The 27334-nt window shown below is 39.1% G+C and overlaps 1 protein-coding gene across 1 annotated transcript in view; it reads left to right on the top strand.

Moving 5' to 3' along the window:
* The window catches only part of ift57 (intraflagellar transport 57 homolog (Chlamydomonas)), a 32074-nt gene extending 5042 nt beyond the window's left edge, over positions 1-27032 (top strand). The window contains exons 2-11 of the mRNA XM_048552320.2: positions 457-619; positions 5927-6045; positions 12080-12170; positions 13547-13621; positions 14822-14944; positions 19581-19652; positions 22620-22751; positions 22829-22891; positions 24056-24122; positions 26025-27032. Coding sequence (XP_048408277.1) covers positions 457-619; positions 5927-6045; positions 12080-12170; positions 13547-13621; positions 14822-14944; positions 19581-19652; positions 22620-22751; positions 22829-22891; positions 24056-24122; positions 26025-26203 — 1084 coding nt within the window. The 3' untranslated portion in view covers positions 26204-27032. The remainder of the gene's footprint in view (positions 1-456; positions 620-5926; positions 6046-12079; positions 12171-13546; positions 13622-14821; positions 14945-19580; positions 19653-22619; positions 22752-22828; positions 22892-24055; positions 24123-26024) is intronic.
* The last annotated feature ends 302 nt before the right edge of the window (positions 27033-27334 follow it).

Here is a 27334-nt window from a genome sequence, read left to right as displayed (position 1 = left end):
CTATCCACCAGGATACATGAACATCAACTAGCCACAAAACGACATGACCCACTATCACTCGTATCCTTACATACAGATGAGGAAGGACACCACTTTGATTGGGACAACACATCCATCCTAGGACAAGCCAAACAGAGACACGCATGAGAATTCCTAGAGGCATGGCATTCCAACCGGAACTCCATCAACAAACACATTGATTTGGAGCCAATCTACCATCCCCTGAGAAAAAGAGCAGGAAATGACATCACCAACCCAAGGAAACCTAACCAGATAAATAGAAAGCGGGACATAACACCAGCGCTTCGTCAGAGGCTCACTGATGATGCTACCTAGAATGGTGACGAAACGTCTGAAAACTAACCTTCCAGCTCAGCGAGCAAACTCACATCCATATAATCAATTTGCCGCATGGTGAGTATATTACAGTAATCTACTAATTGTTTATTTGAACAGACATTACTTTGCTCTCCCCACAAACCCTGGTGAGCAGTTCTACATGTTTACATCTGTGGCAGCTTGGTTGTTAAACCAAACAGGACGTTTCTTTGAACAACCCCAAGAATATGATGATCCAAATGCAACAATATCAAATATTCTGACAGAACTCCGTGCTTTGGTAAGTCAAAAGTTAAACGCACAGTACAGGGGATGACTTAAAAAATATTTAGTTCATTTAAGAAACAATCAATTCAGAATTTTTCCATACCTTTAGAGATAATCTATTTGTTGCAGAAAAAGGAAATATTAGGTAGAAGGTGCTGAAATTTATTATTCCATTTGCTGTCCAGTGTTTCTTGTAATTCTTGTAATATGTAATTAAAATTAATTTTTATCAATTGTGTTTTCTCCATCAAAGGAATGAATTGTCCCTGTAGAAGAGCAACTAAACTTCTTTTTAATAATCAAGAACTATACTGTGATAATAAAATGGATCATTTGTAAACACATGTAGCTTTTGACTTGTGTTGTATCAGATTTTTAAGTGACCAGACTGTGTATTTTTCCTGAAATTTTCCTGATGTCTGAAAGGTCACCACCAATGTCCCACAATCTCCTTTGCTATCTCCTTCAGAAGTTTGAGGTGTAGTACATCTGGTCTGGGTGATTTATCCGCATTCAGACCTTCAAGCTTTGCCAGCACCTCTGCCTTAATAAAAGCCACTACACTCATCTCTGCCCCTGCCTCTCTTGAAGTTCTGGTATGCTGTTGGTGTCTTCCACTATGAAAACTAATGCAAAATACCTATTCAGTTCCTCTAGCATTTCTTTGTTACCCATTACTACTCCTTTAGCCTCATTTTCCAGTTTTGCACTGTCCACTCCTGTGTTTTAGATATTTAAATAACTCCTGTAGTCTTCTTTTATGTAACTAACCAGCTTATTCTGATATTTCATTTTCTCCCCTTTATTGCTATTTTATTTATCCTCTTGTAGTTTCTAAAGGACTCCCAATCTTTTGGCTTCTTACTAATCTTCCCCACATTGTATGCTTTTGTTTCTGCTGCGCCACCCAACTTACCCCCAGAAACTCCTGCCATCGCTGCTCCACCATTTTCAATCTTTCAATCAGCTCTGGTCACCTGCTCCCTCATGTCTTTGTGTTAACTTCATTCAATTGTAATACCCTTACATCTGATTCAGTCTTCCTCCTCTCAAACTGCAGGATGAATTCTAACATATTGGGGTCACTGCCCCTAGGGCTTTCATCACTTTAACCTTCCTAATCAAGTATACCTCATTACACATCACCACTTCCAGAATCATCTGTTCCCTAATGGAGTCTACTGCAAACTGTTCCAAAATACCATCTTATAGACATTCTACAAATTCCTTCCCTTGAGATCTGCTACCAACCTGATTTTCCTAGTTCACCTGCATGTTGAAGTCCTACACGATTATTGCAATATTGCCTTTCTTGTATGCCTTTCTGTCTCCTGATTTATTTTCATTCCCTGACTACCTCCAGGAGGCATGTACACAACACCCATTGGGTCTTTTTATCCTTTGTGGTTTCTCAGCTCCACCCACACAGATTCTTCATCATCTGACTCACTTGTTGCTATTAATTCCGTTTCTTACTAGCAAGGTAAAGTTACCTGTTTCTGCCCACATGCCTGTACTTTTAATAGGACATGTATCCTGAGATATTTAGTTCCTGTCCCTGATCGTCTTACAGCCATGCCTCTGTGATACCCACGAGATCATATCTAACTGACTTGTATTACTTCCAGTGTCTTTGCCTAAGTCATTAATATGTATTGCTAATAGTTGAGCTGTCAACATTGATCAGCTCTCTACAAGTCACAGCTTGTCAACTTTAAAATTCCCCATTTATCCATACTCTTCACTTCTGGGATGTTAACTAGTCTTCTATCAATGCTAATCTAATACTCTCAACTAAATGGACTCTTTTGCTGAACATTAACTCTTTGAATGGCATCCTCTTGAATCTAAGTACACTGCACCTATTGGTTCCCCTTTGTCTACCTGCTAATTGTGTCTGATCTACACTTACAAGTAACAAAAACACACATGGTTTGAGGCAGGGACAGAAATGAGCAATATGACACCGGTTGACATGGTGGGGTGGGAATATGGTTGGTAGCTGTTTCAGTCCTTGGGGAGTGGCAAGGATAGTGCAGGTTAGAGGCATTTTTTTTTGGGATAAGACAAAGTATCTGTGAAAAGCAAATTGAATGGAAGCCCCAGTTTCCAGCTCTTACTTTGTGACCCTTTTAGGTTTCAACGCTTCAAATACATAGCCAAATACTTTTAAAGGGGGTTTTTACCTCTCGATTTCAAGCAATGAATTCCATATCCCCTCTCCCGTCCTCTGAATGAAAATGTTTCTGTTTTAACTCTAGCTTCTCGGAGTTTCTTTTATCATTCTGCCAGTTTCTTTTAATCCACATCCTCTGGTTGTTGACCTGTTAGCTAAGAAAAATAGAACCTTCCTATATCTTGGCCTGTCGTAATTTTGAACACCTCAATTAAATCTGTCCTTTCTATCCAAAAGAAAATGATGTCAACTTATCCCAATCTTTCAGTGGTGGCAGCAAGTAAAAGGAAAGCAACGAAAAAGCTGATCTGAAAATAAAATAGAAAATATTGAAAAATCTGTGGAATGTGCCTGACTCAAACAAAGTAGGGAAATTTAAATCATCTTCATGGGTACAGACTTCTTTCAGATAAAGGTTCCATAATTCAGATGTTAAACTGTCTCCCTCCTTTCACACATGTGGCATTGCTAAAATTAATTTACTTGGTACTCTATTCAGAAAGAGAATAAAGTACTTCTTTGGAAGTAATAAATTTTTGATAAAGTACAGGAACATATTTTGTTAATGGAAATTAATGTATGCTACATCCAGTTTCCTTACAGATTTTTTGCCATTTCCTCTCTGTCTCCTGATGGTATTGATGGGTTAGCAGCTTATTCAATGATAGCAGCTGTTGTAACTGTTTGCAGTCTTGTATCCCCTCCCCTCACTATCCACCTGTACACTTTAGTTAGCAAAAATTATGCAGCTGGTTATATATTCTTTGACCCAACAGTTTTGAAATCAGTGGTGGTACTTCTGCAAACTCTTATATAGAGTCATAGAGTTGGAACAGCATGGAAACAGAACCCTCGATCCAACTCACCCATGCTAACCAGATATCCTAGATTAATCTGCTCCTATTTGCCAGCACTTGGCGCATATCTTTGTAAACCCTTCCTATTCATATACCTATCCAGATGCCTTTTAAATGTTGTAATTTTACCAGCCTCTGGTATAATAGACTTTGTCTATGTAATATGTAATAAACTTTGCCTATTTAACCTGCCCGTGCCCCTCATGATTTTATATGCCTCTGTAAGGTCACCCCACAGCCTCTGATGCTCCAGGGAAAATAGCCTCAGCTTATTCAGCCTTTCCCTAAAGCTCAAACGCTCCAACCCTGGCAACATCCTTGTAAAGCTTTTCTAAACCCTTTCAAGTTTTGCAACATCCTTTGTATAGCAGGGAGACCAGAATTGAGCACAGTGTTCTAAAAGTATGCTTTGCATTGCTATGCTTAAGCAATGTCCTGTACAGCTGCAACATGACATCCCATCTCCAATTCTCAATGCCCTGACCAATAAAAGCAAGCATACCAAATGCCGCCTTCACGTCCTGTCTACCTACAACTCCACGTTCAAGGAGCAATGCACCTGCACCACTAAGGCCCTTTCTTTGGCAACACTCCCCAAGGCACTGCGATTAAGTGTATAAGACCTACCCTGATTTTCCATTCCAAATGCAGCACCTCAGGTTTATCTAAATTAAACTCCACCTGCCACTCCTCAGCCCATTGGCCCATCTCAGTCAAGGGCCTGTTGTACTCTGAGGTAACCTTCTTCACTGTCAGCTACGCTTCCAATTTTGATGTCGCCTACAAACTTACTAAGCATACCTCCTATGTTCGCATCCAAATTATCTATATAAATGACGAAAAGCAGTGGACTCAGCACTGATCTTTGTGGCACACCACTGGTCACAAGCCTTCAGTCTGAAAAGCATTTCTTTACCGCCATCTTCAGTCTTCTACCTTCAAGGCAGTTCATGTGATCAAACCTTGCTAACCAATCTACCATGCGGAATCTTGTCGAATGCCTTACTGAAGTCTGTATAGACCAGATCAGTGGCTCTGCCTTCATCAGTCCTCTTCATTACTTCTTCAAAAAACTGAATCAAGTTAGTGAGACATGATTTCTCGCACACACAACTATGTTGAGTATCCCAATCAGTCCTTGCCTTTCCAAAAACGTGTAAATCCTATTCCTCAGGATTCCCTTCAACAACTTGCCCACCACTGATGTGAGCCTCACCGGTCCATAATTCCCTGGGTTTTCCTGACTACCTTTCTTAAATAATGGAGCCAGGTTAGCCAACCTCCAGTTTTCCAACACCTCACCTGTGGCTATCAGTGATACAAAAATCTCTGCAAGGGGCCCAGCAATCACTTCCCTAGCTTCCCACATCTGATCAAGTTCCAAGTATTTATCTACGTTTGTGTTTTAAGACATCCAGCACCACCACCTCTGTACTATGGACATTTTTCAAAAGTCACTATTACCCCACATTCTATATCTTCTATATCCTTCATCATAGTAAACACTGATGCAAAATAATTGTTTCATATCTTACCCCATCTCCTGTGGCTCTACACATAGGCAACCTTATTAATCTTTAAGGAATGCTATTCTCTCCCTAGGTGTTGTTTTGTCCTTAATGTATTTGTAGAATCCCTTTGGATTCTGCTTAACCCTGTTTGCCAAAGCCATCTCATGACCCTTTTTTGCCCTCCTAATTTCTCTCTTAAGTACTGCCTTTGTACTTTTGAAGGGATTCACTTGATCCCGACTGTCTATACCTGACATATGCTTCCTCCTTATTCTTAACCAAACCTCAATTTCTACAGTCATCCAGCATTCCCTGCACGTACCAGCATTGCCCTTCACCCTAATAGGTAAGGTTACTAAATGTTATACTTCAAGTATAGAAGCTGAGTACCTCTGCTTTCTGTGCCCTTGTTACTCCCCAACTAAGTCATTTTGCTATTTTACTTTCTGTTCTATATTTGCAATTTGAAAGAACTTTCATTTTAACAAATACAGAAGATTATGGAAATTGATTTGAAAAGATTTTTCATTAACCTTATATTAATGTACAAAAGATTATTTGGAATTTAGTTAGACCAGTTCATTTACTGATCGTGTTAATCACTCTATTGCAAATATTGAAGGCAAGTGAAATTCCTTTCAAAAGTGCAGCATATGTTTGTCATGAAATTATTTTTTCATTATTCATGTTCCAATTTTCAAAGCAGCCTCAAGTGGATTCTATGTAATTGATATGTTCATCAAGCCAAACCATAATTTTCAAACACTTTACTTCAGGGTGGCTCAGTAGACTTTCCTCCTTCGAAACTGAAGCAAGGCTATGGAGAGCAGGTGTGTTATGTACTGGATCGCTTAGCTGAAGAAGCCCTCAAGCATACTGGCTTTAATTGGAAGAGGTAAAAACTTGTGATGGAAGTTTGACTAGTATAATTCTGTGGAACACTGAGTCATGAACTTTGCTGTTGCGACTACCTCTAAATAAGCATCACGAGTTTTTTTAAGTATTGATTAATCCGTCGTGGTGCTGCATGCTGAGAGTCAAGACAAAATAAAATCTTGAGATCAAGTGGAATTTGTGGTTGTGGGTAATTAGACCATGAAAAGTGTGGGAACGTTGAGATTGTCATGGAAGGGGAGTGGATTCCAGAAAAGAATAGGCTAGGATAAAACAGGTAGGGAGAAGGAAGCCAAGAGTGAACTGTAAAACTGCCAGAGAGAGCCCATTACTAAATGGCAGAAACCTTTCCTAGTGGAAGATACTATTATGTTTCTGAAAGGGATTTTGTAACACCTAAATGCCCATCTGGTTAGCAGCTGTCACATTCCATGAATACTTTAAAAAAGGATATTTGACCACTTTTTTTCAATTTGTTCCCAATTTGTATTAGATTTGATATAAAGAGTTTTTAGTTTAGTTTTTAGCAGAACTTCCCTAATTTTATACTCCATTCCAATAGACAGTAGGTGCAGGAATAGGCCGTTCGGCCCTTCGAGCCAGCACCACCATTCAATATGTACTTAAAGAGATTATTGCTGTCAAGTAACCTTAGCTCAGTTTTGCTAGATTCTTTGTTTAGCATTTAATATTGGACATCCTGTCTATGTGATACCAAGAATTATATTGATATATGCAGGTAATTTGGATACTTTTTATAACAGAAAAATTCATTCATTTGGCAAAAGGATTTCCAATAAACTGAAAGGTGGTGAACCAGATGCAGATTATAAGAGATTTTTGGTGCTGTGAAAGAAATGGTAACATGGATTAAAGTAGTAAGAAAGAAAGACACTTCAAATTTCAGGGTGGCAAAGGTTGCAGCATCCATGGCTAAATAAGTTAAGGATTGTTTCTTTCAATTTAATACTGTGTATTATTCTGTGAGGGTTACTGGTTGGGCAGAATTTAAGAACCAAGACAGAAAAACCATGAGACTATAAGAGTTGGAGCGGAAGTAGACCGTTCATTGTATCAAGTCACCTCTCCCAATCAGTGAGATTATGGCTGATCTGATAATCCTCAACTCCACTTTCCTGCCTTTTCCCTATGTCTTGATTCCCTTACAGGTTAAAAATATGTTTGTATGAGCCTTGACTATACTTAACAGCCCAACCACGACAGCCCTTTGCATGGATATCGTAGGGGTATTTAAGGGATTTTTAGATAAGCACATGAATATGCAAGGAATGGAAGGTTATGGACGAAGGGCTGGCAGCAGGGATTAGTTTAATTTGGTGTCAATTGGCATTTAATTTGTTTGGCACAACGTTGTGGGCTGAACGGCCCATTCCTGTGCTGTACTGTTCTATGTTCTGTAATCCAAAGAATTCCACATATTCCAGCTGTGCTCTGACTAGTACCTTCTTTAGTTTTTAGCAGAACTTCCCTAATTTTATACTTCATTCCAATAGACAATAGATAATAGGTGCAGGAGTAGGCCGTTCGGCCCTTCGAGCCAGCACCACCATTCGTTATGATCATGGCTGATCATCAACAATCAGCATCCTGTTCCTGCCTTATCCCCATAACCCTTGATTCCACTATCTTTAAGAGCTCTATCCATCTCTTTTTTGAAAATATCCAGAGACTTGGCCTCCACTGCTTTCTGGGTCAGAGCATTCCATATATCCACCACTCTCTGGGTGAAGAAGTTTTTCATCAACTCTGTTTTAAATGGCCTACCCCTTATTTTTAAACTGTGTCCTCTGGTCTGGACTCACCCATTAGCGGAAACATGCTTCCTGCCTCCAGAGTGTCCAACCCCTTAATAATCTTATACTTCTCAATCAGATCTCCCCTCATCCTTCTAAACTCAAGTGTATACAAGCCCAGTCGCTCCAATCTTTCAACATATGATAGTCCTACCATTCCAGGAATTCACCTCGTGAACCTATGCTGCACTCTCTCAATAGGAAGAATGTCCTTCCTCAAATTTGGAGACAAAAACTGCGCTCAATACTCCAGGTGCGGTCTCACCAGGGCCCTGTACAGCTGCAGAAGGACCTCTTTGCTCCTATACTCAATTCCTCTTCTTATGAAGGCCAGCATGCCATTAGCTTTCTTCACTGCCTGCTGTACCTGCATGCTTGCTTTCATTGACTGATGTACAAGAACACCTAGATCTCGTTGTACTTCCCCCTTACCTAACTTGACTCCATTTAGATAGTAACCTGCCTTCCTGTTCTTGCCACCAAAGTAGATAACCACACATTTGTCCACACTAAACTGCATCTGCCATGCATCCGTTCACTCACCTAGCCTGTCCAAGTCACCCTGTATTCTCGTAACATCCTCCTCACATGTCACACTGCCACCCAGTTTTGTGTCATCGGCAAATTTGCTAATATTACTTTTATTGCCATCATCCATATCATTAATGTATATTGTAAACAGCTACGGTCCTAGCATCGAACTTTGTCGTACCCCACTGGTTACCGCCTGCCATTCCGAAAGGGACCCGTTTAGCACTACTCTTTGCTTCCTGTCTGCCAGCCAGTTTTCAATCCAAGTCAGTATTTTGCCCCCAGTACCAAGTGCCCTAATTTTGCTCACTAATCTCCTATGTGGGGCTTTATCAAAGGCTTTCTGTACGTCCAGGTACACTACATCCACTGGCTCTCCCTTGTCCATCTTCATAGATACATCCTCAAAAAATTCCAGAAGATTAGTCAAGCACGATTTCCCCTTCGTAAATCCATGCTGACTCTGACCTATCCAAATACTGCTATCCAAATGAGTCGTAATTTCATCTTTTACAATTGACTCCAGCATCTTTCCCACCACTGACGTCAGGCTAACCGGTCTAGAATTCCCTGTTTTCTCTCTCCCTCCTTTCTTGAAAAGTGGGATGACATTAGCCACCCTCCAATCCACAGGAACTGATCCTGAATCTATAGAACATTGGAAAATGATTACCAATGCGTCCACGATTTCTAGAGCCACCTCCTTAAGTACCCTGGGATATAGACCATCAGGTCCCAGGGACTTATCAGCCTTCAGACCTAACAGTCTATCCAACACCATTTTCTGCCTAATGTAAATTCCCTTCAGTTCATCCATTACCCTAGGTCCTTCAGCCATTGTTACATCAAATAAAAGTCAAAATTCCGTTGGCTTCCCTGTAACTCACTGAACTTAGGATCATAGAGTCCTAAAGCATCAAGACAGGCCCTTCGGTCCAAACGGGTCCATGCCAATTAAAATGTCCATCCACGCTAACCCCATTTCACTGCACTTGGCCCATATCCTTCTAAACCTTTCCTAGCCATGTGTTCATCCAATTGCCTTTTAAATGTTGTTAATATACCTACCTCAACCACTTTCACTGGCAGCTAATTCCATATGCGTACCATCCAATGCAAAAATAGATTCCCTTCAGCTTCCCATGTATTCTTTCCTCTCTTACTTTAAACTGATGCCCTCTAGTCCTTGATTTTCCAACCCTGAGAAAAGGACCGAGTGAATACACCCTATCCGTGCCTCATGATCTTGTGCACTTCTATAAGATCCCCCTTCAGTCTCCTACACTCAAAAGAAAAGTGTCCTAACTTGTCCAACCTCTCCCTATAACTCAGTCCATTGAGTCCTGGCAATATCCTTGGAAATTTCTTCTGCACTCTTCCCAGTTTAATAACATCCTTCCTATAGTGAGGTGACCGGAGCTGAACACAATACTCTCAAGTGCGGCCTCTCCAACATCCTGTACAGCTGCAACATGACTTCCCAAGTTCTATACTCGGTGCCCTAACTGATGAAGACCAGTGAGCCCAAAGCCGCATTCACTGCCCTGTCTACCTGTGACTCCACTTTCAGAGAAATGTGCTCCTGAATTCCAAGGTCCCTCTGTTCCACTGCACTCCTTAAGGCCCTACCATTCACCATGAAACTCTTACCTTGATTTGACTTCCCAAAATGCAACAACTTACGCTTATCTTTATTAAATTCCATTTGCCATTTCTTGGCCCTCTTCCCCAGCTGATCAAGCTCCTCCTGCAATTTTTGATAACCTTCCTAAATGTCCATAATACTGCCTATTTTAGTGTCATCCACAAACATACTTATCATGCCTTGTACATTCTTATTGAAATCATTGATATAGATGACAAGCAGTAATTGACCCAGCACCAACCCATGAGGCACACCACTAGTTCCAGGCCTCTTGTCCAACAGGCATCCTTCCACTATTGCTTTCTGCTTCTTACCATCAAGCCATTGTGTGCCCAATTTGCCAGTTCTCCCTGGATTCCACGAAATCTAACCTTCCAGAGCAGCTGACCATATGGAACCTTATCAAAGGTTCTGAGATCCATATTGACTATGTCTGCCACCCTGCCCTCATCAGCCTTCCTGGTCACTTCGCCGAAGATCTCTAACAAATTTGTGAGGCATGATCACCCGCTCACCAAACCACGCTGACTATTCCTAATCAAACCCTGCCTTTCTTAATGCTTGCATACCTTACCTCTCAGAATCTTCTGAAGTAACTTACCTACCACAGATGTTAGGCTTACTGGTCTATAATTCCCAGGTTTTTTGAACCTCACTCATGGCTAATAATGATCCAAATATATCAGCCAGGTCCCCCGCAATTTCTTCTGTAGTGTTTTTCAGGGTTCTTGGATATATCTGGTGAGGACCAGGAGATTTATCCACCTTCGTACATTCTAAGACATCCAGCAGCACCTCTACTGTCCCCAAGATGTTGCCAGTAATTTCTCCAAGTTGCAAAGTCTTCGTTACTTCTCCTCTATGTTTACAATGGAGAAAGACTTCATTGAGGACCTCACCCATCTCCCACAGTTCCACACCTACATGTCCACTTTGGCCCTTTGGGGTTCCTGTTCTCTCTCTAGTTATTCTTTTTCCTTTAATATAGTTAAAGAATCTGTTTGGATTCACCCCAATCTTCTCATCAACTTGGATGATGGCTTTTTGTGATTCATGGATGACAACGCTTAAATCCCTCTGTTCTGTGGCTTTCTGCAGTCTTTCTCTATTTAAATCATAATCAGTTCGTATATTCTTCCTGCCAAAGTACATTACATCAATCTTCCCACATTATATTCCATCTGCCTAGTTTTTTGATCGATTTGCTTAACCTACCAGTATCCTTACACAGACCCTTTATGTCATCTTCACTATCTAAGGGCTTACAGAAAGGGAGAAATTAGTGTAGCCCATGTGCACGTTCTTCAGAACTTACTTTCCTACCATCTTTGTGCCACCAGCAATTTTGTCAACCATCACTAGCTATTAGCTTGCCAAACTGCTTTCCATGCCAATATGCTACTACGTACATTATAAACTTATATTTTCTCTCAATCTTTTTGATGTTGCATTTTATCAAATGCATTCTGGAAATCTCTGATGAAGGATCTAGGCCCGAAACGTCAGCTTTTGTGCTCCTGAGAGGCTGCTTGGCCTGCTGTATTCGTCCAGCTTCACACTTTGTTGTCGCAGAACAACCCTCATTCTGTTTTATCGCAGCACATTCTACTTCCTAAAGAACTCCATTGGATTAGTTAAACATGATTTCCCCTTCACAAAAACACATTGACTCTATCTTGAAATTATGTAAGTGGCCTGCTGTAACTTCCGTAATAATAGCTTCTAACGTTTCTTCTATGACAGGTGTTAAGCTAACTAACCGTAGTTTTCTACTTTCAGTTTTTCTAAAATTATCTTTCAGAATTTGCAGAGCTGGCAATCATGAATACCAAAGTACAAATTACAATTAATCTTCTAGAAACAGATAAAATGTTTTTTTTCAAGTTTGATAGCTGTCACATTGATAAGAATGACATCTGTCATTGTCATTTGCTAGTTATGCTATTTGAAAGTAATACCATCCCAATATCTTCACAATTAAATGTGTGATAAGTATGACATACCCAGGAATGAGTTCCGATTTTAATCATACTGTATTAATTTAGGCCTGTGTATCCAGCAGAGGAGATGGAAGAGGAAGCATTAATGGAAGATGATGCTGAATTGACATTGAATAAGCTGGAAGATGAACTGATTGTAAGTTATTGTTAATCATTTGCAAATTTTCATTATTTTGATTTTCAAAACAGCTATTTATTAAGGTTCTTTACACTACCCCAATCCCAGTCTGTGTTCAGGGAATTAATGTCCCCCATTTTAGCAACCTCTCTGATCTTTGTAGATTTATTCCTCTAAATACTTCCCACCAGTTGGTCGTTTATAGTCTGCTCCGAGTAATGTAACTGCACCCTTCTTGTTTCTAGCCGAATGTTCCTTGAACCCTCCAAGGCATCCTCTTTCTCTTATACTGCAATGCTTTCTTTAACCAACACTGCCACCCCTCTTTTTAGTTTTTCTAAACTTTTTTTCCTAAATACCCTATTATCCAGGAATATTTAACACCCAGTCTAGCACTTCTGTGAACCAGGTCTCCATTATAACTCCATATGGATGTCTGCGCCCGGAACTACCAAATTTATTACTGTATTCTGTGCATTTAGATACATACAGTGTGATCCTGATTTAGAATGTTTTAATTTCTTCCTTATTCTGTTTCTACCTATTAATTTACCATTCTCTATTCTAATGCTGTCTGTCTCTCGCAGTATTTTGTGCACCCTGTTATTTATCTATCTTAATCATTTCTCTTCCCTGTATCCTGCAAAGCCTCCCGAATAACAACAACAAAATGTTCGACAAAGAACTCATTTCCAATTTTGATCAAGTATAAGTGGTCCTGCCCATACACATGCTATCATCTCCAGGGCCAGTTCTAGTGTCCCAGGAATTTGAAGTCCTCACTCCTGTACCAGCTTTCCAGCCACCATTTAGCTGTCCTATCCTAATATTTCTGTTTCATTTTTCCATGGTACTGGGAGTAATCAAGCGATAATTACTTTTAAGGTGCTCCTCATTGGTTTTCTGCGTTGCTGCATAAATTCTGATTTCAGGACCAAACCCCCTTTCTTCCTAAATCATTGTTCCCAACATGGAACACATCTTCGGGCCAAACACCCTCCGCTAAAAGAACATCCTGCAACTTTTCTGTGACACCCTTGAAAATCACAGCAATTTATCTCGAAGTTGAGATTCTGACTTTTTACATCGCTGCTGCAATCTCTCAGCTTTCTAGCTATTTCCCATGCCACACCAGAAAGGCGACATGTTCACCCTATATGCAATATTATTGTTTTGTGTGACTACCAGGGTGGTAGAAGCCTGAGTAGATGGGCCTCTCTGTCGCTGCTAATATTTCTATGTTCCTGTAATTCTCACAGTAGGTGACAGTTTCTGAAATACTCTGCATCAGAAAAAAATTCCAAAATACAGTGAAAAGAAAATTTTTCAGTAATTTTTGACAAGGTTCAATTTAATTTTATTGATTTAACTATTTCCCTGGAATTGATTTTCAGGAAGAAGCAGACGATTTCGAAGAAGGGGAGTCTTTCCTAGATTTGGAGATTTTGAAAGCTCAGGGACAGAAAATGGTGAGATTTTCTCAATAAACTTTTATATCTTCAGTGATGGTGTCCCCAGCTTTCCTGTCAAACTGTTTGCAGGTAGAGGTAATATACCTCAAATTTGACTAGTGAATACTGGCAGCGTCTGAAAACCAGATGTTTTTGACATCTTCTCAATTTTCATTCAGTGAAATTTAAAAGTAAAATTTACCAGTACAATTTGGTACAGCGTTCCATTCACACAGTTTGGTTCCTGACTGTTTGTGGGCTTCACCTGTCTCTTAGATCCTGCACTCCATAGGACCCTTCACCCCTCCCAACCTAACTTGGCTTGAACCACTTGATCTGAAACTCAATAATGTCTGAAATGTAGCACAGCATTGATCTCATAAGTTCCAGAGTTTAGGTACTGTACATTTGTAACATCTGTATTCCTGCTGTTGAAATGTGCTCTGACCATTAGGAATATGAACCCTTCTATGGTTTCTTTCGCCAAGCTCAGGTACAATACTTTTAGGATGTCTTGTCATATACTGTTTAATATTCCTAGCCATCAAAAAGAAGCCAAGTTAATCACGCATTGCGGACAAGTTTGTATAAATTCTGTTAACTGAGCCACTTGAATTTTTGGTAGCATTGTTATAAATCTAACAAAGAGAATGTTACAAATTCAAGCTTCAATATTGCTTTAAATTTATATTTACCTTTTTTAAGTTGTTTTGTTTCAGTTTGTCTGTTTTAACCCATGAAATTAGTTTAAATCTTGACCATGTAATGGGATTATTGCCCTAGTTATGATATGGTGCTTGCTAAAAGAGAACTTCAGTATTATTTAAGCAAATTAAATGTTCCCATCAGCACTAATTTTACAAATTGAGCAATTTAGCTGAAAGCTTTGTTTTATACAGTTTCTTTTGGGTACTTTCATTTAAACACTGAATATTACGACTGTAATTAATGAAATAACCTCAGCAATGAAATTTGCACGTGTTGAAATTACCTAATTGCCCTAGTTGGAGCACGACAAAGGCCTGCACCAGGAAAAGGGTGTTTGGGGGGAGGGAGACCCTGTCTGTCGGCTGCTGCTTCACTGACTACCCTGGGGGAAATGGGTGAGTGAAACATCATATTAATGCAGCTATTGGAACAATAATACAGCTCATTCTGTTGAATGAGAGTAGAGAAATAATGTTATTGTGTGACCTTTCAAAAACATTTAATCTTTAGGAGGCATTGGAGTCTACAAAACCAGAAGAGATTTTAGAATCAACAACAGATGCTGCTGAATGGAATCTCGAAGTCGAACGAGTTCTCCCACAACTTAAAGTTACCATCAGAACTGACAACAAGGTATGTTATTTGAATTAATTAGTGAAAACCATTCTGAACCATATCTTGGGCTCATCAGGAGCTACTATGGTTTCCACTTTTTTGGAACTTCTCTATTTTGTAAGTTTATCTAATTAAATATTCAGATTACATAATCCAGTGTTGGACTGTGAAAAAAATTTGTAAATTTCCCTGGAATTGATTTTCAGGAAGAAGCAGACGATTTCGAAGAAGGGGAGTCTTTCCTAGATTTGGGAGAACTTTTCTGAACCCTTTCAAGTTTAACAGTATCCTTCCTACAGCAGGGAGACCAGAATTGAAATCAGAATTCTAAGTATGGCTTGACCAATGTCCTTCACAGCCACAACATAACATCCCAACTTTTATACTGAATGCACTGACCAATGAAGGCAAGGTGCCAAACGCCTTTTTGCCACCTTGTCTACCTGTGACTCCACGTTCAAGGAGCTATGCTCATGCACTCCTAGGTTCCTTTGTGTGGCAACACTCCCAGAGCCCTATCATTGATTGTATAAATCCTATCTGGATTTTCCTTGCCAAAGTGCAACACCTCACATTTATCTAAGTCAAACTCCACCTGCCACTCTGCGGTCCATTGGCAGAGCTGATTGAGGTCCCATTGTACACTCAGTTAACCTTTTTCACTGTTCACTACACTGCCAATTTTAGTATATCTGCAAAGCTATGAACTATACCTTCTATGTTCACATTCAAATCATTTATATAAATGATGAAAAGCAGTGGATCCAGCACCAATCTTGCAGCACACCACTGTCAGTTCTTCACAAAACTCAACCAAGTCAGTGAAACACAATTTCCCACACTCAAAACCGTATTGACTCTCCCTAATCAGTCCTTGCCTTTCCAAATACATGTAAATTCTGTCTTCAGAATTGCTTCCAGCAACTTACCAACACTGACGTCAGACTGACCAGTCTGTAGTTCCCTGGTGTTTCCATATCAACTTTCTTGAATAATAGCACCACATTTGTCAACCTCCAGTCTTCTGGTACCTCACTTGTGGCTGCTGATGATACAAATCTCTCAACAAGTTGCCCAGTAGTCTGTTCCCCAGCTTCTCACAGAGTTCTGGGACCCACTTGATTATGTCCCGGGGATTTATCCACTTTCATGTGTTTTAAGATGTCCAGCACATCTTTTTCTGTAATGTGAATGTTTTTCAAGGTATCACTATTTATTTCTCCAAATTTTCTAGCTTCCATATCCTTCTCTACAATAACTACTAACTCAAAATACTTGTTTAGTATCTCGCCCATTAACTGTGGTTTCACACATAGACTGCCTTGATGATCTTCAAGGGGCCCTATTCTCTCCCTAGTTACACTTTTTCTCTTAATGTGTTGGTAGAATCTCTTTGGATTCTCCTTAACCCTATATGCCAAAGATATCTCATGTCCCCTTTTTGCCCTCATGATTTGCATCTGAAGTATATTCCTACTGCCCTTATTCTTCTCTAGGGATTCACTTGATCCCAGCTGTCTTTGCCTGATTATGCTTCCTTTTTCTTGACCAGTACCTCAATTTCCCTAGTTATTCGGCATTCCCTACATTTACCAACCTTTACCCATTCACACTAACATCTCGTTTTAAAAGGCCTCCCACTTTCCACCTGTCCCTTTATCTGCGAATAAGTTCTCCCAGTCAACTTTTGGAAGTCTTTGCCTGATACCTTGAAAAATTGACCTGACCCCAATATGGAACTTTAACTTTTAGATTAGGTCTATCCTCTTCCATAAACATTTAAATACTAATAGAATTATGATCACTGGCCCCAAAGTTCACTCCACTGACCCCTCAGCCACTTACCCTGCCTAATTTCCCCAGAGAAGATCAAGTTTGCCCCATCTGTAGTAGCTGCATCCACATGCTGAATAAAAAAAATTTCTTTTAGGCACTTAACAAATTCCTCTCCATCCAAACCCTTAACACTACGGCAGTCCCAGTCTGTGTTTGCAAAGTTAAAATCCCCTACAAAAACAACCAACATTCCTGCAGATACCTGAGATCTCTATACATATTTGCTTGTCAATTTCCAGCTGACTGTTGAGGCGGTCCTATAGTACAATCCAAATAAGGTGGTCATCCCTTTCCCATTTCTCATTTCCACCCATTTTACTTCACTGGATGTTGTCCCAGGAATATTCTGCCTAAATACAGCCTCAATGCTATCCTTAACCAAAAACGCCACTCACTCTCCTCTGTTAACTCCCCCACCCCTTTTTATCCTTCCTATAGTATCCAAACCCTGTAGCATTAAACTGCCAGTCCTGCCCTTCCCTGAGCCACCTTTCTGTAATAGCTATGCTATCCCAGTCCCGTGTTCCCAATCATGCCCTGAGTACGTCTGCCTTACCCGTCAAGCCTCTTGCTTTCAAATAAATGCAGTTGAATTATCTGCCTTACCTTATTCACTGCCTCGGTTTTGCCTGCCTTGACTGTTTATTTTCATGTTTACTGTACTAACCTCAGGCTTATCTCTTTTCTCCTTGTTTCTTTGGGTCCCACCTCCTATCTTTTGGTTTAGCAGTACACTTATCCTCTAAGTTTGTTGATTATTAATATCTGCTAATAAAACAGCAAAATTAGTAAATTGTTTCATTTAAATTTTTCTGTTACAACTGAAGTGAACTCTAATATCTGATACATTTCCTTAAGTGGGGAGGTGTATTTTTTGAGTAGAGAAATCCCAAATTCTTCAGATAGCCAAGAAGTTTACAGCGTAGGTAAGGTTTATTAAAATTAGGCAGGCTATTTGGAGGAAGATAACTTTCATAGGCAGCTTTGTGTCTTGTGGGATGGTTATGTGAACCCCACAAACCTAAGACTTAGCATTTGTGAAGTTGATGAGCTTGAAATTGGTAGACAGAGGTTATCAAGGAAATACTTTTGATGTAATAACTCTAAGTAAAAGTTAAAGGCTATAAACCACTTCAAAGGTGCATGCATATCTCACTCCAGGAATTGATTACAAAAATCAAAAGCTGGCACTTGTTGACAGTTGGAAGTAATCTTTGAAATGAGATGTTAAATTGAGATCATATTTGCCTGCACTGCTGGATGCAGAATGTCCTATAGCAATATTTCAGAGAACAGCAGGGTGAACTGGCAAATAAAGCCCTCAATCAACATCCAAAAAAAAAATCCGGTTTACCACATTGCTGCTCATGGGAGTTTGCTGTGCATAAGTTGGCTGTGATATTTCCTATATCACAGCAGAGGCAATTATTTCAACTCTTTGGCTGTAAAACATTTTGAGATGGTTGGTGATTTTAAAAAATGCACTATAAAAATCACGTTTTATTTTGTTCATCCTAGTTCACTCAAATATAATCCTCCTTGTAAAATAAAATAAACTATATGTTTTTCTGTGAAATCTGAAACATTTAAATTTTTAAATGTTCATTATGTGTGCTGAGGCAGTTGTGAAAAAATATTCAAAAACTCTGTAGAATAAGCATGATGTTATTTCATTTCATAACCTTACCCTCCTCCAGAGATCGGAACACATTTTGCCAGCGAGAAAGCTATCAGGTGTTTCATCAATAAAATTGTTCAAAACCTGGAACCTTTCGCAACGTTCGGCCACCCCAAAGCACTTTTCAGTAGACCAGTGCTTGTACAAAAATTGGCAAAAAATTTCAATGGGACAAGTGCCAACATCCAACAGTTAGACAAATGAGACAAATACTATGTTTTAGAGATGAATATTGCACAAAACATCAAAAGGACTGCTCTGCTTTTCAGATAATGTCACAGAATCTTAGCTATCCTTTAGAGTGGACATAAGAGATTTAACATCTAATTGCAGTGGTAACACATCTAACTGTGAAGCACTTTTTAGTGCTAATTGAAATGCTAGCCTATATATGTGTTTAAATCTAAGGTAGAACTTGGGTACAGAACCTTCTGATTCAAGAGACAGTGGTACTGTTTGAAGATGTTCTAGATTGACTCTAGGGAGGTCCTATATTTCACAAATAAGAGTTTTGAGTCCTAAGACTCCAAAATTGTACTCTGTAACTAGTTTTGCATTCCTGTAGCTCCCTAACGCTACATGAATCATTTCTTCGCCAAAACGCCACTGGGTGCATGTACCTGAGATGGCATTGAGGAGTAAGAAAGCGTATGAAGCAAGTAATGACATTGAGAGAAAGACATTGGGGCAAGGAACATGACTATTTAGTTATCTAATTAAATATTGTCAGCACCAAGTAAGTGCACCTTTTTCTCTAAGTATAACTTCAGTAAAAGTGAGGCTAATAAATGATGAGGAAGTATTAACTATAATCTATTTAAACAAACTTGTTTCCCTAGAATATTAATACAGTAATGTATCTACATGTTAGACTATTAATTCACCTGTTAGGTTATTTGCCATTGTAGAAAAATATTAAAATGAACTCATGCAACATGTCAAAGATGACAGGCAAATACAGGCAACAATTGAATGTGGGTTCTGCTGATGATTTTAACTTGACAGTCACTTTTCTTTCTTAGAAACTTTCAATGGTGTTTGTGCCCCTCTAGTGCTGCTAGACATCCATTAATTTTCAGAAAAGAATACAACTAATGTTTAATTATATATGTAGTAATATAAACTACCTTGTTTCAACAGGATTGGAGAATTCATGTTGACCAAATGCACCAGCATAAAGAGGGTATTGAAGCGTCTCTTAAAGAGACAAAGGTACTGCTTTATTTCAATATAAAGTTGTCTAATCTCTTAATCTTTAAATCGCCAAAGAGTTTTGTTAAATAAATTTGTAGGCTCAAATTGAGGCTCAACTAAATGCTAGGTGACTTGTTGGAAAATGTTGTGCTCCTGTGTGGCTAAACTATTCCAGTATTGAACTAGTGGATGTACATTTAAAACAGACAATGAAAATAGCAACAAGAGCTACATCAACGTAACAATCATGTCAAATTCATAGTCTCCTAGTATTAGGTATCGGATTGCAACATGGAGCTGTCTTGTGAAAATCTTGTGAAAGGACCACCAGTAACCAACACTTTCAAGGTGAAAGTCAGAATATTCAGCGGGGAGTTGAGAAACAATGTTTTCACCCAGAAGGACGGGGCAGATTGATTGATTAATTGATTCATTGTCACGTGTTCCGAAGTACAGTTAAAAGCTTTGTTTACAAGTAGTACAGACGGATCATAGTAAGCAAGGATGTACAGATCAGAAAGACTTAGACAGAGGCACACAAGTTACCTTGCACAGAGTGAGCACTACGTGAGATCAATGTTAGCAAGATCAGCATTACTTGAGGCTAGAGAGTCCATTTGTCGTCTAATAAAGGCTGGGAAGAAGCAGTTTTTGAATCTGCTCGTGCATGTGTTCAGGCTTCTGTGACTTCTGCCTCATGGAAGAGGTTATAGGAGATCATTACTGGGGTGGGATAGCCTTTCATGATGTTGGCCACCTTTCCACAGCAACGAGCCTTGTAAATGGAGTCCATGGATGGAAGGTTGGTTTCCATGATGCTGGGCTGTGCACACCATCTTCTGTAGTGGCCATACCAGGCCGTTATACACCCGGACATATGATTTCAGTGGTGCATCTGTAGAAGTTGGTGATGGCCCTTATGGACAAGCCAAATTTCCTGAGCGATTTGAAGAAGAGGTGTTGTTGTACCTTCTTGACTGTCGCATCTACACAGGAAGTCCAGGACAGATTGTTGGTTATCATCACTCTGAGGAACTTGATGCTTTCCATCCTCTCAACCTCAATTATTTTGATCTAGATGGGGGCATGTTCTGCTCCTTTCTTTCTGAAGTCAGTGATCAGTTCTTTTCATTTTGCCGATGTTGAGAGAGAGGTTGTTTTCATTGCACCACATCTCCAAGCCCTCTATGTCCCTTCTGTATTTTGACTCATCATTGTTAGATATCCATCCTACTATGATGGTGTTGTCAGTGAACTTGTAGATGGCGTTCATTCAGAATTCGGCAACACAGACATGGGTGTACAGGGTGTGCAGTAGGGGGCTGAGGGTGCAAAGTTGATGGGCTCCAGTGTTGAGTATTATTGTGGAGGAGGTGCAATTACCTCTTCACTGATTGCAGTCTGTGGGTCAGAAAGTTGAGAATTCAGTTTCAGAGGGTGGAACCGAGACCAAGGTCACACGGTTTTGAGATCAGTCTGGAGGGAACAGTGGTGTTGAAGGTGGAGATGTAATCAATGAGCCGGAGTCTCTGACATAAGTGTCTTTGCGTTTCAGAGATGAGTACAAGGCTAGGGATATGGCATCCACTATGGACCTATTAAGTCAGTAGGCAAATTGTAGGCTTGTAAGCTGGGAGGAGGAATATAACGCTGTGATCTGATTTTCCGAACTGTGGGCCGGAGATGGAGCGGTATTGTCTGGAATGCATTGTTTGTGTAACCTCAACTTCTAAACAGTACTTGGTTGAACAGTTGAAATGTCATAATATTCATGGCTGTGGGTCAGTTTCTGGAAAGTGGGACTAGTGTAGATTTAGCATAGTTTTAGCAGTGCACTTTGATCAGCTGAAGGGCCTCTTCTGTACTGTATGATTCTGGATTCTGTTCAAATTGTATTTCATATCAACTCATTAGTAGACCAATGTGACCAACTATCTCCACTGAATATGTTGCTTCATTATAAGGAACAGATTGGGAATGAGCTGCTCTCTGCAGGAAACTACTCCTTTTTCACTCAGCTTAATGAAAGATAGCCTGGCTATAGGCAGCCAAACGTGCGAACTCAGTCATTTTAATTATGGAATGGTAGAGGGTACAACAAATGACCATGCCTCGTGTCTGTTAAACAAGCATAAATGTAGCTGCAGGTGAGGATGCTGCACGTCCACTGAATGGGTGCTTATTTTATCTCCCAGATGGATTTTCCAGAGGTCACGTGGTTGTTTCAAAGATACAGAGTGGTTAATATGTATTAGATGCCGATTTAAATCAGTTGACCTTTTTGACTTGTAGTTTATCTCCAGCTTTACCATTTTTATTTTCCAATTTTGTTGTACCACTTATGCGCTCATAAATAAAATGGTACCAAGTTTTTTACCTTTAGTATATGTCATATTTTTTTTCCCCCCTTGCGTCTCTCTAAGTTTAATGTTGCTGCTCATGGTACCACAGTACCATGTTTTGAGTTTCCTTTTTGAGGTATTGCCTCGTGTTGAGTTGGTGTCCCTTTTAACTTGCTATTAATCGTCCTTTTTTTTGGTAAATAATGCATTAAAAATGCTTACTTCCTGGTGACATCGTTATAGTCTGGAGGCAAGCTAGTCTGGCAGCGGTGTGCCTTGGATTTTGCCATTTTAGCTAATAGATAAGAGTCATTTGCGTGTAGAAAGAAACAGCTTGCATCAGACTCTCCACATGTTCCAAAGCACATCACAATCAAGTCATTATTATTCTGCTGGTAAATGCAATTGGCCACATATATACAGCAATTTTAAGTTTTGTAAAGTATAGTGAGATGGAAATATATTCAATCAGTTGGCAATCTGTTTTATTTGTTTGAAAGTGATTTTTTTTAAATTTTCCAATTTTTTTTCTCCTGTAAAAGGATTAATTTGGTAGTTAATAAATAGTTTCATTCAAATTTGTGTGCTTGTTTGTTTTATTTCTAGTTGATTGAGCTTCACTGAATTTGCTTTTACCTGACAGAGTTACTTGGACAGACTTCAAGATGAGATTAGTCGAACACTAGAAAAGGTCAGCAGCAGAGAGAAATATGTTAACAACCAGTTGGAGAATTTGATTCAGGATTTCCGTGCTGCTCAGGCCCAACTAAATGAGGTAATCTGCCATGTTTTTGTTAATGCTGCAGTTCTTAATTTTAATTCCTCATATAAATCAGTTGAATTTTCTTGTAGGCCAAAGATCGATACCAGCAAGCAAGTGGAGGTGTAACAGAACGAACCCGACTTCTGTCCGAGGTAGAATTACTATTAAAAGAAAAGTTATCAGTCAGTTTATGTTTTGATCTAAAGATTTTTCTTACGCTTGTATGGAATTTATTGGCAAGGCTGGCTTTTGTTGCTCATACTTAATTGCCCTTAGCTAAGCTTAATGGGCCATTTCAGAGGGGATTGTTAAAAGACCAATCCAAGTAAGAACAGCAGATTTCCTTCCCTAAAGGACAGTAATAAACTAGATGGGTTCTTATTCTTGTTTTTCTCCTCTCACATAAAAGGACTGATTTTCTCAGGATAAAGAATTGTGTAATATCCAGTTATTAAAATTACTTGACCTCTGGATTGCTAATCCATTGATATTGTCACGAGCACCACCTATTTTATTTTCCTGGGGGAAATTTAATAGCTTTTATTTATTTGAAATACCTTATTTCTTTCCCTTCCCTCAGTAAGTATACACACTGTATGATATGCAGCTAACAAACCAGATCCAAATTTTAATTCCTGATCTGTTCACAACTAATTGATCTCAGCAGAGCTAACAGTATGCACATCATTGGTTTGTCTCACTATCCTTAGCCAGTGTAGGAAACTGATATCAGAGATAATGGGAACTGCAGATGCTGGAGAATCCGAGATAACACAGTGTAGAGCTGGATGAACACAGCAGGCCAAGCAGCATCTTAGGAGCACAAAAGCTGACTTTTTCTGACGAAGGGTCTAGGCCCAAAACGTCAGCTTTTGTGCTCCTAAGATGCTGCTTTGCCTGCTGTGTTCATTCAGCTCTACACTTTGTTATCTCTTTATCGTCGGAAACCGACAGATAAGATTTCAAACTCCTAATCATAACCCACTGTCACATTTCAGAAAATATATGTTTGGAATGCGTAGTGACCACAGAATTCTGTTTGACTATGTTATCCCTTATGGAGAAAAAGTTGGTAGTTGTGTATTTTGTCACTCATGCTTGAAAAATATATGGTTTCATGATTACACCAATAAGATATGAATCAATACCTTAAATAGAATGTGGAAGTAAAATTAGAGAAATTAAAAGTTGAGAATTATCATTCCTGCCAGGCCTAGTAGCTTTTATTTCAATAAATTTGAAAACTACTTCATATCATTTCAATTAAAAATAATTTTATCGAGATCTTTTTCAATATTTTGTGTTTAATCTTTAAGATTAGTGAAGAATTGGAAAAGGTGAAACAAGATATGGAAGAAAAGGGCAGCAGCATGACTGATGGAGGTAACTAAATGGCAGCAAGCTAATCTTTTTCATATTAGATGTTAACAGCTGATAGGTTTTTATTATGAGAGGACATACAACGATAAGGTGATCATCAAAGCAGGAAGTAAATAGAATTCTTTTAGAGGGGTGTTAGGAATGGAATATTTTGCAAAAATAGTGTGGAAAGCAAATTTTAAAGTATTTAAAAGGAGTAACTACGGTTTGAATAAAGAAAAAATTGTATTGTGTATGGTCGTGGAAGAGGATTAAATGGATAGTTCTTTCAGAAAGCTAACATAGGTCTCTTGCAAACAGTTTTGGAGAAATTTCTCTTGATTTCTCCTTAAAGGTGAACCAGAAAAACCTCAGACAAGATACAGTAGCATTCTTCAATGTTGAGCCCTGACCAAATTACCTTCCTTTAATCCCAGTAGCACCAGAACTTCTAGTTTTATTTTAATTCATTCGTGGAACTCAGGCATTGGTGCTGGCCAATGTTTATTACCCACCCCTAGTTACCCTTGAGAAGGTAATAGTGAGCTGCCTGTTGAACTACTACAGCCTACGTGCTGTAGGTTGACTGTCAATTCCATTAGGGAATTTCAGGATTTGACCCAGCGACAATGAAGCCATTTCCAAGTCAGGACGGTGAGTGACTTAGAGGGGAGCTTGCAGATGATGGTGTTCCTATATATCTGCTGTCCTTGTCCTTCTAAATGGAAGTGGCCATGGGTTTGGAAGGTGCTGTCTAAGGATCTTTGGTGAATTGCTGCAGTGCATCGTGCAGTTCGTACACACTTCTGTGACTGACTGTCAATGGTGAAGGGAGCGGATGAGGTGCCAGTAAAACAGCTACTTTGTCCTGAATGGTATCAAGTTTCTTGAGTATTGTTCTTTTGAAGCTGCATTCATCCAGGCATGTGGAGAGTATTCCATCACACTTCTGACTTGTGCCTTGTAAATGATGGACAGACTTTGTGAGTTACTCACTGCAGTATTCCTAGCCTGTTACCTACTCTTGCAGCCACTGTGTTTATATGGTGAGTCCAGTTGAAAATCTGGTCAAAGGTAACCCCAAGATGTTGATACTGGAGAATTCAGAGATGGTAACACCATTGAATAAAAAGGGACAGTGGTTAGATTGTCTCTTATTGGTGATGGTCATTTTATGACATCTGTGTGGCGTGATGTTACTTGCCTTTTGTTAGCCCACGTGTGGATATTTTCCATATTTTGTTGCATTGGAACATGGACTACTTCAGTATCTGAGAAGTCATGAATGCTGCTGAATATTGTGCAATCATTGGTGAACATCCTCACTTCTGACCTTAGGTTGGACGGAAGTGTCCAGTTCTGGTCTCCATGTTATAGGAAGGATATTATTAAGGTGGAGAGTGTTCCAAAGAGATTTACCAGTATGTTGCCGGGAATGGAGAGTTTGAGTTATAAGGAGAGGCTGGGACTTTTTCACTGGAGTGTTGTAGGTTGAGAGGTGATCTTATGTTAGTGGTCCACTAATACCTGAAGAAGAAGTAAGATTCCGAAACCTTGGGTTTTCAGGTAAACCTGGTGTCATGTCATTTCTGACCATGTCCACCCCAGTCCAACACCAGCACCATCATTGAGGATGGGGATGTTTGTGGAGCCTCCTCCTCCAATGAGCCATTATCATCTTAAGATGCTCTTTTGAGTATTTCTGTCTCATAGGGGCTTCCTCCCAGCTTTTATTGACTAACTTACCCTCTTATTTATTAGTCACAAGGTTTAAGGCAATTCTATATCAATGTTTAGATTGTCTTAAATTAATTGTCTGCATTCGAGTAAGTGCTTAACAATATAATGGTGAGATATGGTGCTAAATCTCGTTGCTAAACATGTGGTTATTATACAATAAATTGAATAATTTGCTAAAATTTTTAGCTCCACTAGTGAAAATCAAGCAAGCATTGACTAAACTTAAGCAAGAGATAACTCAAATGGATATTCGAATTGGAGTTGTGGAGCATACGTTACTACAGGCCAAGCTGAAAGAGAAATCGAACATGACCAGAGACATGCATGCTACCAATATTCCTGAAACTACAATAGGTGGTTATTGACATTTTATATTGGCCCAAATGATAATATATACTTCATTTGTTTGTTCTCAAGTGGAAAATTAGAATTTTTCTGATCTAACCAAAGAATCAAAAATCAACATTAGATAAGATTTTGGATACTTAGACCAAGTTCAACTGCAGCAAATCAGTAATTGATCACTTGTACACATTGTTACAGAAATCAATTGTATGTATTTATAGCTGTAAATTGATGAAAACTAAGTTAAAAATGCCATTGTTTCTTTCATTAAAACGTAGTACTTTATTAAGCAACAGCCTTGCATTGCAATACTTGCCATGAAGACCTTGTTTTCTAATTAGTGGGTGTAAGTACAGATTTATTTTTTGAATACTCATGTTCCATTGTTATTGACAACACAACCAATATATCTTTTAAATAGTAACTTTGTTAGAAATGTTTACTCTCTCTTAAGTTCCTTCAAGGCCTGAATTTAGAATATATGGCTTGTATAAAAAAAAGTTCAATTTCTTAACACGTGAAGCATGCATATGCTACCAACAGCAGAGAAAACAAATCTTAAACACAGTATTAAATGCATACGGATTAAATGAAATTGAATTACTACCTTGTAAGCTATCTCTGGATTTATGGACATTAATTGTTGTAGATTTTCCCTAAGCGTCAAAGTATTATTGTCTTCTAACACTCTTGCAGTTGAATGTTGTTTACTACATACATGTCTTCATATTTATTTTAACACTACCTTTATGAACTGGTCCTATTTCAATGTTCTAAAATACAGTAAATTGTGCAAACGTTTGCACTGATAGATACTATGTATGGTTTAACATCTTGCATACAATGCAGATGTGAGCATTTTATGTGAATTTTGTGTATTTGCAAAATTGTAATCTTTGAATAAAATAAAGTTTATTTTATTCAATCAGTGAGCTTTTGTTTTAAACTAATTCTACCTCTGACTTTATTGAAAAGTGCATTAATATTGTACAAACCAACTGCTCAAAAATTAACATCTTAATAATGTAGGAGCAAATTATTGCAGATGCCACAGTCTGTACTGAAAACAACAAATGCTGGTGATCGCTGCAGGTCAGACAGCATCCTTAGACAGCGAGTAAGCTAATGTTTTGAGTCTAGATGACTCTTCA

This window comes from Stegostoma tigrinum, chromosome 2 (assembly GCF_030684315.1).
Source record: "Stegostoma tigrinum isolate sSteTig4 chromosome 2, sSteTig4.hap1, whole genome shotgun sequence".
NCBI lineage: Eukaryota > Metazoa > Chordata > Chondrichthyes > Orectolobiformes > Stegostomatidae > Stegostoma > Stegostoma tigrinum.
Note: the sequence above shows the minus strand (reverse complement) of the source record. Positions and strands in the feature narration are given on the sequence as shown.